Below are 16346 nucleotides of genomic sequence, written 5' to 3' on the forward strand. Positions count from 1 at the left end.
CGAGAGGAATACAGTTCTAATGTTAGAACAGAAGATCGAAGTTTGCACCATCAGACATCAAATGGAACATTAACTGTCGAAAATGGTTGAACACATCGGAAGTTTTGTTGATCGTAGTAGCAGTGCAGATGAGTTTTGCCATGAGATCCATTTCCACAGAATCATGATACATGATAGCTTTGAGGGCTCCCCACAGAAAGAAATCAAGGTTCAAGTGAGTGTGGAAGCCAGGAAATCGGTTTATTATGTCCAAGCCATCAATGCGGGAATGTCCTGTTCAAATGCCTACAAACAGCCGGTCCAAAATGAGCAGGACTCCATCATGTTGGAATAACATTTTGTGTCTCGTAATTGCTGGAACATCATCAAGTAAGACGGAAAGAACTTACTCCAAAAAGATGCAATAATTTGCGAAGATTATGTGGGGTGGTAAAAAGGTATGACCCAATCAAGTAGTCACTGACCAAACTTGCACACACATTTACAATGAAGCAATGTTGTGCTATGTGGTACCACACACAGCTCCGGGAGGTTCCCTTAAGCTCCCAAATGCACATTTTGATGATTGAATACACCATCCCTATTGAATATGGCTTCACCAGTGAACAAAATATAAGCTGGGAAATTCACAACTCGGACACTTTATTCCAGAAACCACTACACGAAACGTACATGTGCAGGATGATCATCAAGAAATGGTAACTGAACACTTTGGAAATGAAAGGTGTATAAGGATTCAGCGTTTAAAACATGCTAAGGCAGTGGCAATGGCACATATGCTGGTAGTGGTATTAGTCTCCATGGCATCTAAAAATTATCTTCCATAACGACTGAAAGTGTAGATCATGGCCTGTCCTCATTAATCCAGCTACTTCTTAATGACCTGTACTCACACAAATTTCAATGCACACATGCAAACACACTGTGGGAACTGGGACATCACTGTCTGGGAAGCATTCTCGATAAACTCATTCAGTGGCTCTTCCTTAGCTATTCCATTTACTAAGTGCATATATGCAAGCTTACCATTCATATACCACTGCATGCTCTTCATACGCTGGCTACCTCCTAAAAGAGGAAATCCTCACTTTCCCCTCCAGCACTCTTGTGTAGAGCACTCCTAGCAGCATATGATGATGTTTCTGGGCATGGGTTCGTATGCAATTCTCAATTTTTTATGATGTACCTACCTCCCCTAAAAGTTTATTGTTATATTTTGGAGACATCCTGTATAATATACAGGGTGGCCATAAAAAAAAAAAAAAACTTTCCTCATATACAAACCTCTAGTGGCTTATTTGCTCAACCAATCGAAATGAAATTTCAGATATTGTTATCTGAAGGTAATGCTCCAGATTGTGATGATTTAAAACAGTACAGCTCTCTTGAATTTCGAAAGGCAACAACCACTTTTTCCTGTGTGAATTGATCAGTGCATTGAAAACCCATAAATAACATTAGAATTACACTTGTACGATGTAAATTGCCAGTCTAAAACATTTGCAAAGAAGAAATAGACCAATGGCAACACAAGAGAGGAGAGGTGGAAAAATAACTTATATTGAAATTACAAGTTTTCAACATGCACAACATTTTGAGAAAGAATCATCTCTCTCAACTCTGTAGTTTCATGGCCACCGTGGTCCCCCAGCCTCACTCCAACGGATTTCGGGTTCTGGAGCTACCTGAAATCTAAGGTGTATGTATCAAATCCACAAAATTTGCCATAATTCAAAGGTGCCATAAAGCACGAAGTTATACAGATTCCTCCTGCGATTCAACCTTCGCATTTCTGTCAACAATCTCTCGCATGCAATGCATTATCATCTGCGAAGTTTTACAATTTTCTTCATACGTGTGTTCCATCATCGATATGGTTTTTCAATGCTCTGATCAATTTGTGCACGAAAAATGTGAATAATATAGTTTGAAAATGTCAAAAACCTTTTCACTGTAACCATAACCATGAGAGAGGAAATTGTCTTAAATAATTCCAAACTTGAGTGCATACCTTCAGATAACAATTTCTGAAATTTTACTTTAATTGGATGAGGGGATAGGCTGCTACAGGTTCATATATCAGGGAAGTTTTTTTTACAATATACGTATATCCAAAAGACTTAAGACTAAATCTTTATTTGCATAACAGATAACAATCTATAAAAAATAAGATAGTAGTTTTTTCTCCACCGGGGGGTATATATTTAGTTTAAACTTTCATTTTTAGAGGGTGTTACGTATATATATATATATATTGTATCCATAAATGTCCTTTCATGGCCTTTGTTTTTGCAACCATTGGTTATATACATATTCTTCCAATAACAAAAATGTTTTCAATGATGCAAAAATTTATGTTTTGACATTTTAAAATTAAGAGTAGTAAAAATTAAGTGAATTTTGTAAAATTTACAAAATCTAACTCTTCCAGTCCCTATACTTAGATTTTGAAAACTTGGTACTTGTTACAAAAAATAAAAAGTTTGACTGCTGTACAATAAAAACTGACTGAGATATTTGATATTAAAATCAAGAATAATATTCAGGAGCTGTATACAAATTGGAGAATAAACCTTTGCATCTGTAAATAACTAAAAATAAAATATATCAAGCATTTCTATACAGATCATTGAAAAAATCTTAATAATTATAATTTTTTTTTTTCAAAATGGAGATCTTGCAAAACTTTGTTTTACCAGACTCTGGAATTGGCACATAGCTCACTAGTAATATTATTTGCAACAGTTAAAAATGAAAAAAAAAAAAAAAAAAAAAAAAAAAAGTTTTACTTTTATAAAAGTAATAAAACTGTATGAGAGTATAAATAACAGATTTTTCGACTTTGTAAAATTATAAATTACTTGCATGAACATTCTTTCAGCATACCAAATGTAACAAAAATTTAAATTTATTTATTAACTGACCCCTTAATGCAAATTTAAAATGATGTGAATATTGTATTGTTACGACATGTACAGGCGCGGTAAGATGGCTTCCCCGCAAAGCAGTTTTAGGGTTGCCATAAAATAGCAAGGAGGGCAGGGTTGCCACATTTGGCGAGAAATCGCCCATTTGGAGATATACCATGGATGGATGGAGAACCTTCTGGAATGAATTCTTACTGGTTTAGCCCAGAATGTTCTTGAACACAAGCCGAAAACTATATAAACCCTGCTGGCCCGCAGTTAGGGAATGCCTCATCAAGAAGGCGAGTCAGTGTGTGCCTCACATAGAGTGCGAGATAGTTAATATTGAGTTGGTGTCTCGTCTAACGAGTCAATCCCTGCGGAGTCGATCGAGTTGACAGCCGAGCAGCGAGTGCCAAGTGGGTCGTCGAGTTCACTGAAGGAGTCTCTTAGTGTATCGCGGTTAGTGCATCGTCGAGAGAGCGTGTTGAGCTCTGGGAATGACTGAAGCGAAGAGTCGGGAGCCGTGCTCTGTGTGTCGTCGAGTGCATCGTGAGTTGTAGCATGGAGAGTCTTGAGAGTACGTGGAGTTCCGAGAACGACCAAGCAGAGTCGGGAGCTGTACTCTGGTGCTTTGGAGTGAAGCTGTCTCCACGGTAATAGCCTGATAACCTGAAGGCTGTGTCGCTGATCATGTCAGCGTCTGGTTCAGCGTCCAGTTCAGTAGTTCATCAGCGACTATAAAACGTGTTTTGGAGCTGTCCTGACAATACTGGCTAATAAATTGAGTTTCAATACTTCATCAAGTAGTGTCGTCATTTTTCACTCCAAATCCATATGAACCCCGTACGAACGTGAAGGAAGGAAAATAACGTAACAACTGGTGTCAGAAAAAGAAAAATGCAACATAGAGATCAATTTTTGCTGTATGAAAGTCAAACCTTTTTTTGTTTTGTTTTTACTTGTGTTTTTTGATTAATACCAACAATATGTTTGTAAATCTAGGTATAGGTACCGAAACAACATGCAAAAATTTGATTCTGTACTTTTATACAAATTAAGAAATATTAAAAATATGAATAGTCAAAAGTCTTTAATCCAGACGTCAATAATCTGGACCTCAAAGCTACAAACTTTCTGCGCATGCATAAACACATAATGCATCTACGCATGTGCATAATACGTTTACGCATGCGTGTTTAATGTATAACGGACGGTATAAGTTAAGCTAAAATTATCTAATTATCTATTTCAGTTAATGTTGCAGATTGCGTTCATTGTTCCTTAATCTTCTAATTGGATTCGGCTTATTATTTTTTGCAGACTGTTAGAGCAATTTTATAAAAGTAAGCTTGAACTTTCGATTATGTCTAAAAGAATTTCTGATTCTGGAGCTGCCAAAGGATCTACAAAGCGAAAGCATGTTTCGATGTCTATCAAACAAAAACTGGAATTGCTACAAAAAATGGATAAAGACATATCTTTTGTTTCTCTAACCATTCCGAAACCTGTTTATCATTTATCAACCTGTATACCTGATCTGTCGGGGAGGGGGGACGTCGCAGCGTGCAATGAACTGGAAATTGATCTGTTAGCACTATCCTTATCTTCAGGGCAGATGTTTTTATTTTATTCGGCTTATAATTCCTTACTAAATGTAGTATTTCATCTCGATGTACTCCGTCTTTGATATGATTTAAATCAAATTCCTCGTCATTATAAATATCCCGAATACACATCAAATAGTTTTCTGGTTGCAATTTTCTAATTTCGACTATGCGCAATGTATGCTTTATGCATGCATGTGTTGAAAGAAATGTTTAATAAAGTAAACAAATAAATATTAAGCTTTTTTTTTTTTTTTTTTGTAAATTTTGATACCCTTTAGATCATAATTGCTCTTTTTTTCATAAATTATGGTTTCTATATTTAATTTTATAATTTCTGCATGCCATCTTACCAGATTTAAACTGATGATCTATAATCCGGAAAAACCGATAATCCAGAATCGCCGAAGTCCCGATGAGTCCGGATTAAAGACTTTTGACTGTACATGAATCTCCATGTCATTTACAACTTTTTGGTAATTGGAAGTACCTTCTTTTCACTAACTTTATTGCCCGAAAATCAAGAGGGGAGAATTATGTATATAATTTAATTTCTGAAGGATGTGATTACAGTAAAAATATTACAAATGAAAAGTAGTCATGGATAAACTACAGGCAACTATCACAAAATTATTTCTTTAAATTCCATAAGAATACATAGTAAAATTAATATTACAATATCTAATATGGTATCTTCATTTTTACTTTTCTGTAACTCAAATCTCACCTGTTTTTATTGTTGTCTCAACTGCTCAGATCAGACATAAATAATCAGAGAAGGTGAATGTGTAATAATCAGAGAAGGTGTGCTTGCTCAATGAAATCATAGACTGAATGTCAGTCTCTGTTTGCTTCATTGTGCTTTGTCATCAGGTTCTGGTATAAGGCTGGCATAAATTTCAGTAGTTAGAAGGGAAAGGTTTGGTATGACCTCCATAGGTAGTTTACAAGAGTTTGTCTTTGTTAGCAAGATGAAAACAATTACTACACAGAGGAATTCATTTTAAAGTTTAGAGGAGCTTGTTCTCTAAATGCATTGAGAAAGGGAACAATTACATGGATAATTATAAAACTTTCAGAGCCTGATACTAAAAAGCTAGGGAGAAAACACGAGGAAATATGGTACATGTCCATGAATAATGGTTGCATAAATAAAGGCCAGGTAAGGACTTTTGCAGACATGGTATACATAATTTCTAAAAAAATCACTTATTCACATGCCAAATATATATATATATGAAATGTAATTTCTCATACATTATTTGTTTTGTGCAGCCAGGGCAACAGGAATGAGACAAATTTTGGAATATAAAGTGGTAGGTTTATTTTAGCATCCATCTCACAAGCGTTCTCCTCGTACCTTCAGCAGAAGCCCTATTTATACCTATGTGTGCGCCACGAGGCTCATCCAATCAGCGATATTAATTGAAATCACGAGGTGATGCTATCTTCTCATCAGGGGTGTTCTTAAGGACTTTATGTAATATGACAGATTTATGAGTTTGGCGACTTGGCAGGTGCCAACAGGTTAATATATTTTATACTAAAAAAAGGATTTCGCCAAAATTTAGGAACAGGGATGCAATTTAGGTAGAGAATCGCCAACACATTATTAAGCAATATTAATAGAATTTAATTTAATCAATTGATTTAAAAATATCATTAGAGATTATCCCCCCCCCCATCTGAAAAGGCTTGCAGTCGCGGCCGTCGACCCAAGACAGTCCAGATAGTGAGAGCAGAAAATTTAGTTACTAGGAAATTAAGTGAGTAGGAAAACTGATTGGATTTACCTCAAGGCACACAAAATGTTTACATAAAATATGACATAAAACATTTGAATATAATTAATACAGTATATAAAATATAATAAATGATTAATGAAATTATAATATAGTAACTAAGTGCAGAACAAATAAAGCACTAACATATTGCTGGTTAGCTATGCGGCAATAGGAAATAGTAATATAACTGAATTTGTAAGTTTATATCTTAGGGCATGCCATTCACAGTTTGTGTATGAGTCCGTACAATCATTAGAGTTGTCATTCAGGCTCATCTTCAGTCTTTTACTGGTCTTTGGAGATCTCCGGATCATTTAATTAGCGCTAGAATTATGGATTAGCATTGGCACTGAAAACATTTGAGTTTTTATGTCACGATACTAGAGCTCTTATACTCTTGTTGAAAATACACATTTTGCTAGGTTTTTAACATATTTTGTCACTCTATTTTTCTCTTATTAATGATAACAAAACAAAATTTAACTTCCAACATCCATATCAGTTTTTGTACACGATGCTGCAGAAACATAAAATGAAATTCAGAAGTTTCAACAACTGAAATTTAACTTTTTCAACTGTTGCTACAATTTATAACACAAACATAGGAAAACATGAGCTCAAGGAAATGTGAGGGTATAGTACTCTACTTGTAGTATAGCCTCAATTGAGTGTTTCCCACACGGAAAGTGCATTGAACTTGAAACTCAAGTCTGAAGGAGCCCAGTAAAAGAAAAGGGCAGACAAACTTTTCAGACACTGAGAGATAAATCAACTATTAAGGGGGACAACAGGATGAAAACTAAAAGAAGGGTTATGGATAGTTTATTGATTTATAAATTTTGATTTATTCATGATGTAATTTAAAGTTCTCGGGTGGATAATAGAACCTTAATTTTGACGCATGTACAATCTCAGTTGGTTTCTTCGTGTGAAAATTTTCCCTGTCGATTTCATAATTAACTTCAGATAATTTATTCATAATCTGATAAGGGCCTGAATAGGGTGAAGTCAATTTTCTAGTATTTGGGTATTCGAATTCCTCATAAAGGACAAAATCTCCAGGTTGAAATTTAGATTCTACAAATCTGATGTCATATCTAGTTTTATTCTTTCAGTGGTATTCGATAGTTCTTTTCTTTGCTAAAGCCCTTGCTTTATTTAAGGAAGGGTATTTATTTTGATCAATTGGAGATTCAAAAGGGAGGTTACCAAATAGTAAGTATGCTGGGGTGAATTTAGTTACTGTATGAGGGGAGTTGTTATATTCGATAACAACTTGCTCTAGCACTTTAGTCCATGGCACTTTTTTAGAAGAAGAATTTACATTTTAATCAACTTACTATTGATTGATTTACTCTTTCTACTTTACCATTTGTCTGGGGATGGTGAGATGAAGTTAAAAGTTGTTTAACATTATGCATTTTAAGAAATGTTTTGAATCTAGAGGAAGTGAAGGCTGCATTCCTGTCACTCAGAATTTTTTTGGGGACTTGTATTTGAAATATTTAGACAATTGGCATAGGTTTCTGAAGTTACACTTTTAGAGGCAAAAGCCCAGACATATCTTGTTGCATGGTCAATAACTATATGTAAATATTTTTTTTGTAGAATTATAATAATTAAATCCTTCCACAGTGTCAATAGAGAGACATTCGAAAGGTTTGTCGGTTGGGGGTACGTCTTGCATAAGACCAATTTTTTTCTGTTTTTTCTTTTTATTAAGTTGACAAGTATGACAATGTTTAACAAAATTTCCGATATCTTCGCTAATATGAGGCCAATAATATTGAGGGGTGATTAAGTTAAGCATAATTTGAACTCCTGGGTGACCAAAATTTTCATGGGTTTTATTCAACAATTTTAATCTTAAAGATTTAGGTACTACAATTTTATAAAAATTCTTTTTCTTAATTACCATCATATCATTTATCTCTTGGTAATTTTTTCTGCAGACATTATCAGTTTTTTGTTGTTGGATTATTTCATTTCTATCAAGTAAATGTACATAATGTTGGAGGTGCTGTGAAACAGGATGTCTAGAAAGCATGTCAGCTTCAATATTGGTAGAGCCCTTCTGATACTTTAGTTCATAATTGAACATACTTAGTTTGAGTGACCAACGGAAGAGTCTACCTTTTAAATTTTTAACATTTTTGAGCCAAACGAGGGCCGCATGGCCCGTATGTATAACAAATTTTTGTCCATGCAGATAGTAATAGAATTTGTCTAGGGCATCTACTATGGCCAAACATTCTAACTCAGTAATCGTATAAATTTTTCTCATAATTTCTTAAAGTTCGGGAATGATATGATACAGGGTGAAGCACATCATTTTCATCTGGTTGTTTCAAAACGGCTCCAACAGCAGTTTGAGAAGCGTCAACAAAAATATGACATGGCCTACTGGAATCATACAATTGTAAAACAGGTTTGGAAATCAGTATTCTTTTCATTTCATCGAAAGCTTTTTGACATTGGTCATCCCATTCCCACTTGCCATCTTTTTTCAAGAGTCTGTTTAATGGAGTTCTAATAGTTGCATAATTCGGAATGAATCTATGATACACATTCACACTTCCCAAAACTCTTTGTAATTCTTTGGTGTTACTGGGGTTTTTTAATTTCTTAATAACTTCTATATTATGGTTATCGGGAATTATTCTACCATTTTTTATTTCATAGCCGAGAAACGTGATCTGATCTCTGGCGAACACACATTTGTTTCGATTCAATTTAATATGCTCCTCTTTAAACAACTCAAATAAAATTTTTAAATGTTCTAAATGTTCCTTCTCAGAGGAAGAGTAAACGATTATATCATCAAAGTAACTGCAAGCGAAATTAATTTTATTTTTTGTTAATATTCGTCAAATTGTTCTGTTAAAAATTGCAGGAGCATTTTTGAAACCAAAAAGGAGTCTTAACCATTCGAATAATCCAAAATTCGTGAAAAAAGCTAATTTCTCAGTATCTGCAGGGTGAATCAGGATATGCCAGAAACCAGATCTCAAATCAATTGTAGAAAATACTTTTGCTTTACTTAATTTGTCTAACAAAGTGTCAATGCGAGGAAGAGGGTTTGCATCTGTTTTAGCCAGGGAATTCAATTTTCGATAATCTATACACAATCTAGTTTTCTTACCTTCCTCCCATTTAAATACTAAAGTCACGGGGGACGAATATGGGCTACAACTTTCTTTAATTATACCTGCTTGTAATAATTGATCAATTTGGGTCTTAATTTCCTCTTCTTCCATAGGGGATGTTCTATAAGGTCTTAATGATACAGGCAAATCAGAATTTAAATTAATTCATTGAGGTTCAATATTAATTTTTCCTACATCATACTTATTTTTAGGAAACACAGATGAATAATCATTTAACAGTTTTTCCAAGTTATACTCTTTGTTATCGACAGTATTAGAAACAGCATTTTTCACATAAATGTTAGACTGAGAAACTAATTCCTTTGGAATTGTAGTCTGAGATTTACAGGTTGGAAAATTTCTTACATCATCATCATTATTAACACATGGATAAACATTTGTTGTACCACCTTGAAGTTGGAGGTGTAGAGATATGGGTCGGCTGTCAAAATGACAGTCATCATTAAGTACAATAGCTCTCTGTTTAATTTTTAAATTAGTACAATCAATACTCAACTCAAATAATTTGCATTCATAAAGTCCTAAAATTACATAATTCAAATTATTATCAAGAACAAACAAGGTAATTTGGTTACTAATCCGTCCAATTTTCATTTGTATACAACATATTTTGTTGAAGATTATTTTTCCTTTAGTTTGGGTTACTGAAAATGATCTAACTCTTTGCACTTTTAAACGTAATTGTCTAGCTGTTTTGGAAGAAATTATTGATATGGTGGCACCACTGTCTACAACACATTCTAGATGTTTCTTATTGGACAAATATCCCGACACCTATAATAGTCAACTACTGTGAGGGGTTTCTGGGGTTGGTTCTATTGCAAGGGGCGTAACATTAGGTGTATCAGATCTCTCCCCTCTGAAAGGACAAACCTGAAACCAGTGAAAAGCATTTGGGATTCCGTTACGGGTGCAAAGTCTACAGGGACTGGGTGGCAATGGCAATCTATTTTGAGAATTATAATTATGATGGCATGTAAATCTTGGACCACTGAACCGATTATAAAAATTACTTGGTCTATGAAAACGTTGGAAATTGTTGGGTCTAGGAGAATCTTGACTCACAGTAGTTTCATAGCTTGAAGCTGAAATTCTACTTCTATTAAATCGATTGTAATCTTGGGAACTGTTCCCAATCGGAGTAACAAACCTGGGAGGTGCACTTTTGATTTGTTGATTTTCGCTAATCTTAATAAGCTTATGGACATGAGTAAGCCAAGAGATGGGGTCAGAGGGTGCGTTGATCGTCATTAAGGATTTTAATTCTATAGGAAGGCCATCCGTCAGACCCTCCAAGATCATTTCATGAGTTAGATTTAATTTTTTACCAATATCTATTTTTTTTTGCGAAAATATTGCGTTATGTTCTCTTTATGATTGTACTTGTAATTGGCAAAATCACCAAACGTAGTTAAAGTGGGGTCAAAAAATTTTTCCTTTAAAATTTGGACTAATTCCACATATTTAGTAATTTTATGGCAGTTTTTGACATATACGCTAAGTGCATTACCTTTTAGATATCGAGCTACATTATTAAGCTTCCACGTTTCATCTTTATCTAAATGAGTTTTGTTAAAGTACTCAATCCATATCATTCTACGCGTCAAAGGGAATTATACTTGTTTCAGGTTCAGCGCTAGCTGCCCTTAATGAATCATCAGGATCAGAGATGTTTTCCTTAGCCATTATTCTCTTAATAATACTTTCATAAATAAAACTAACTCAAAAATAATACTCTTTAAATTTTCCCAAAACAATATTAAAACCAAAATACATCCTTTAAATACCAAATTTAAAATATATTTATACCAAAATAATACTTTTTAAAATTTTCAAAATAAAAACACTATTATTAAATCAGTAATTATAATTCAATAGTAATAATATCATTTGCATCGCCAATCTTTTTACTAATTGCTTCTGTTTGACTTATTGTGACGAGAATACGAGTGATGAAATTGACACGAAAATACACATTTTTGTGCACTCTTGATTAGATTTTCGCAAAACACAATCAATCACCACACAAGCACAAAGCTCTCGAGAGCAACACAGGAACGGCGTAGACGTAGGGAAAGATTTCCATCCTCAAAAGTAGGTCAACGGTAAGAGCACATTTGATGAACGACGAACTTTTGATGGAAACACAGATCACGCATCACAGGGGGCAGAAGGATGCTTCTCTGGACGTAAAATAATCTGCAGAATACCAGAATACAGGTAACAGAAGGATGATTCTCTTGAAGCAAGAACGCCTAGAGAAAAATGTAGAAACATAGAAGTCGCACAGCGGCAAATTCATCTAAAGTGCATAACATTTTATCCGTATAATCCTTGGGGTATCTTCTTTTTTAGATAATCCCTTTGAAGGTGGTATCCTGTCGACTTTCTGAAATGTAATTTCTCATACATTATTTGTTTTGTGCAGCCGGGGCAACAGGAATGAAATATAAAGTGGTAGGTTTATTTCAGCATCCATCTCACAAGCGTTCTCCTCGTACCTTCAGCCCTATTTATACCTATGTGTGCGCCACGAGGCTCATCCAATCAGCGATATTAATTGAAATCACGAGGTGACGCTATCTTCTCATCAGGAGTGTTCTTAAGGACTTTATGTAATATGACAGATTTATGAGTTTGGCGACTTGGCGGGCGCCAACAGGTTAATATATTTTATACTAAAGAAAGGATTTGCCAAAATTTAGGAACAGGGATGCAATTTAGGTAGAGAATCACCAACACATTATTAAGCAATATTAATAGAATTTAATTTAATCAATTGATTTAAAAATATCATTATATATATATATATATATGTATAAATATATATATACATAAAAATAATTTGCAAGAGTATCAATGACAGAAAACCCTATTCAGCACCAATTTCAGTGCTATTCCGATTGTGATTATTCTATCAATATGGCATACTGCTTTTATTACCTATAAAAATTTTAAATAAATTGGCTTATTTTATGCAAATGTGTTCTAAGAGATATTCTTTTGGGAATTTATTGATTTTTCCATTATGTAATGATAAATATTTTCAGCTAATATGCTTCCTTTTAATAGATGAAATTTTAATTTAGTTAATTACTTAATTGCTAACTCAATATATTGCATGATATTAATACGAATGGCAAACCATTGAAACCAAATACCAAACAAATGATGATTTGTTTAAAACTGCTGAATAAAATAGGAAAATTGACAGTATAACTGTTTTAAAAGAATTGTGATTTCAATCAATTTCACAGTCACCTTAAAAATACATAAATTATAAAAGTTCTCTCTCCTTCGTTAATTTACAAATCAGACATATGAACTGGGCAGTGTAATTTTGTGTATTATAATAGAGATAGCAGTTGATAATTACATAAATACTAAGTTCTCACTACCCTTTTTTAAATGCTATTCCAAACTTTCCAGCTATTAGTCTCTTTCGGACAGCCCAATAATGTCTTAATGAAGGCAGAAAGGTGACATCATCCATAGAATTACTGTCCACAATGTCAATAAAATCAGAGCAATTGTACAGGTGATCCCTAGACATGATAGTCAAGCCACATAACGAACACATTAATGAATTGTCTCCATTGCACCCATACAATGGAGATGTTTTGTCAAATAGTTATTGCTAGTTCTGAGGCACAAATTTGCTACATCTGCATCTCTAGAAAAATAATGGGGAACAGGAATTTTTCAATAAAGAACACCTTCCCAGCTAGAGGGAAGGTTCAAGATAAGGTTTCACTGATGTAGACTGATGCTGTTTGAAAGAGTCTATTAATAGTATAGAAGTCAACAAGGAAGTGTGACTGAAATGAGTCCGATCCGAACTTGGTCAAGCCATGCACCAAGTTTAGGTCATTTCCAATTGTTGGGTATTGTAAAAAATGTGTCCTCTGCTTTCCAAAAGAAAGTAAGGAATAACCTGGGAATCAAACAGTCATTTTTTACCACTAAGGGACACAGAAGATAGTGCCTTACTGGCAGTCTGGAAGTCAATAAAGATAATATTTGACATAACTCTCTTGCTAATTTTCTCAAGAGCTAAAAAACACACAGATTTTTGGAATGAAACAGTGTTTATTACAATAGTATTTAAATTTTAAAAGATAATAACATTTTTTTAAAAAATAAGTTCACAAAGTTCAAGTGTCAACAAATCTCATGACCAGATTAAAGCAGTTATGCAATTCATAAAATTAAATAAGGAAACATTAGATGGTGGTCTTTTATTATTCATATATTTCACATTATTAAAAAAAGCATAACCATCCATTAAACTTGTATTTTAAGATATATTTAAGAAATCTTGACTGTAATTTCCAACACCATCTGTTAAACTTGCATTTTAAGATATATTTAAGAAATCTTCATTTTAATTTCCAACACCACCTTAAGTTTCCTATTTAAATTGGCTATTTCCACTTTTATCCTAAAAAGATAGCATGCTTATAATGAATCCTTCTTAACTGCATCATTTCAAACTTAAAGCTTGTGATATGATTTTTATGTAAAACTAATAAAGCAAGTACTTACACAATGCTTCAAAAATTACAACAGAATTTGCAAAATGAAAACTAAATTAACTAATAAGAATATAAAGTGAAGGAGATACTACACTTTGATCTAGCCAAAAGGCTGACCAAAACTGCATCATTCTTAACCTAACCTTTGAACTATTATCTTCACCCTTCTGTACTACCCTGTCCTCCGAGCTTGCTGTTGGCACTTTTCTTGCTTACATTAAAAATGTGAAAAGTTGAAATAACTGCTACATCTTTATAGCTCCAAGATTCGAAATTATGCATCTGTGTCAATCACCAACATCATTAAAATGCTCATTTCCCTCTCACATACATATTAAATTTAAATATATCGATAACTTCAAATATATCATATTACACAGGTTTAGCAGACAACTTAAAACATGATAAATTTGAATAAAAATTAGACTTCAGTAAAGGAATTTTTAAAAAATTTTCTGTGATACAAAAATTAAACAGGAGAGTTTTAAAAAGATATCAGTTACAAAACACGTAATAATAATTTTGCTTGGCATTAGATTGTTTTGGTTTCTGGTGATACATGTGTATTGCAAAACACTTGGTCAAGATACTAAAATCTTGTGTTGTCATTTCATTCACAGAAAGTCTGAATGAATATCACTACCCAACTAATTGAAATTTTCTGCATGAACTTTTGTTCAGCAGCATCTCAGGATTAATTGTGAGAGCCAACATCTAGTCTGAATCAATTTCAATATAAGAAATTTTAAAGAATTTCTTTAAAGCTGAAAGCCAAAGCTACTTAGCCACCCTGACAGCCAACTGTTGAGTTCTTGCTCATTTGATGACATCTGGTTGACAAGTGTTGGCTAATTAATATTTCAGCTAGCTAACCTGCAAACTCTCCTTCTTAAAGTTGGGGAGCGGGGAAATTTAATGTATAAGAACAGAGAGATTTCATGATATCAACTAGATGCAGGCAGACAAAAGGGTCTGGTATACACCAGTTTTAAAGCATGTCATATAGTGAATGGAGAATTTCATGAAGAATTCCTTCATGTAAATGTAAACAAAATAGCTAGCACTTGCCATATAACTACAGCATACATAATCGGTTTTATATAAATATTCACAGAGTCACAATGATATTTCCTCCTTCAAAGCTTTATAACATTGTTTATACTAATTGTAATAACTGTAATTTATAGCTCATATATTTTCCTTTGTTTTTATGTGCATTAAAACCTGAATAAAAATTTTCCCAAGAATTCTGATTTTTGTTATTTTGAAATAAAACTCAAATGATGTAAACAAAATGTTACTGTATATGAAATCTAAGAAATCTAATTCCATGAGATCAAAAGTACACATTTTTTTTTTTAATTTTTTTTTTTTTATAAAATTTTACTAGTTATTAAGGTCGGGGCCAAGGGTATCCCCCATTCTTAGGAAGACAGTCCTCACATGCTTTGCCATATTCAAGTAACCTAAGCTAATCTAATATTTAATATATATAACTAATATCTAATTATTAAATATTATATTAAATATTATATATTATTATTATTATTAAATATTAGATTAGTTTAATATATATAACTAATTTAATATATATAATATTTAATAATAATATAAAACACGAATTGTAAATACACTCTTTTGATGCTCTTAGTAGTTCTGAAGTCAATTACTAACTATTCAATTAATTTTAACTGGCTTTTCCTCTTAATACCTAATTAAAAAGTTTCTAATTCCTTTAACAAAACTTAATACATGCATGTACATACTTTTGGACCTTAAATGGAGGGACCCCCATACAGTTCATCTTTTTCTTAGTTAAAAGATATAATAAGCATTAATGATCTCAGCTTTAAGCTATTTTTGGTAGACTGAAACTTCTACCACAGCCAGATGTCAAGTTGAAAGCCTGAGCAGAAATGCTGCCTTTCATAGGTGCTAATAACAACAGCAGCAGCGAACATTATTTAAAGAATATTAAACTTGTTTAGAAAGTTATCATTTATCTGTTACATTGTTTAAAATTTATTTTCACCCACTGACAGGAATTTTTTTTTAAATTTAATACTAAATACTTTTTTAAGAACTTACAAGAGCTTCCCATTTCTGAAGATCCAACTGTTTTTCTAGTTTGAATTGAATCTTCTGGGAATTCTTCATTTCGCAAAGAAGATGAGGAACGTTCAGGTGGCATAAGATAAACATAAGTATGAAGCTGAGTCAAAAGACGATGTTGTAACATCCATATTATCATTTGAACTCGCTGAGCCTTTAACAAAATATATACATCTTCTTAATGATTTTCTGGTTTGCTTTTATTTACTATAAGAGGATTAAAACAAATGATACA

The 16346-nt window shown here is 33.2% G+C and overlaps 1 protein-coding gene across 4 annotated transcripts in view; it reads right to left on the minus strand.

The window, feature by feature from the left end:
• Positions 1–16346, minus strand: part of Nprl3 (GATOR complex protein Nprl3) — a 61918-nt gene that overhangs the window by 8143 nt on the left and 37429 nt on the right. For all 4 annotated transcript variants that reach the window (XM_035371577.2, XM_035371574.2, XM_035371576.2 and 1 more), the window contains one exon: positions 16088–16265. In XM_035371577.2, the coding sequence (XP_035227468.2) occupies positions 16088–16265 (178 nt within the window). The remainder of the gene's footprint in view (positions 1–16087; positions 16266–16346) is intronic.

Source organism: Stegodyphus dumicola, chromosome 6 (assembly GCF_044657685.1).
Source record: "Stegodyphus dumicola isolate Sdum_Otavi_A_Nest chromosome 6, ASM4465768v1".
In the NCBI taxonomy this organism is placed as follows: Eukaryota; Metazoa; Arthropoda; class Arachnida; order Araneae; family Eresidae; genus Stegodyphus; species Stegodyphus dumicola.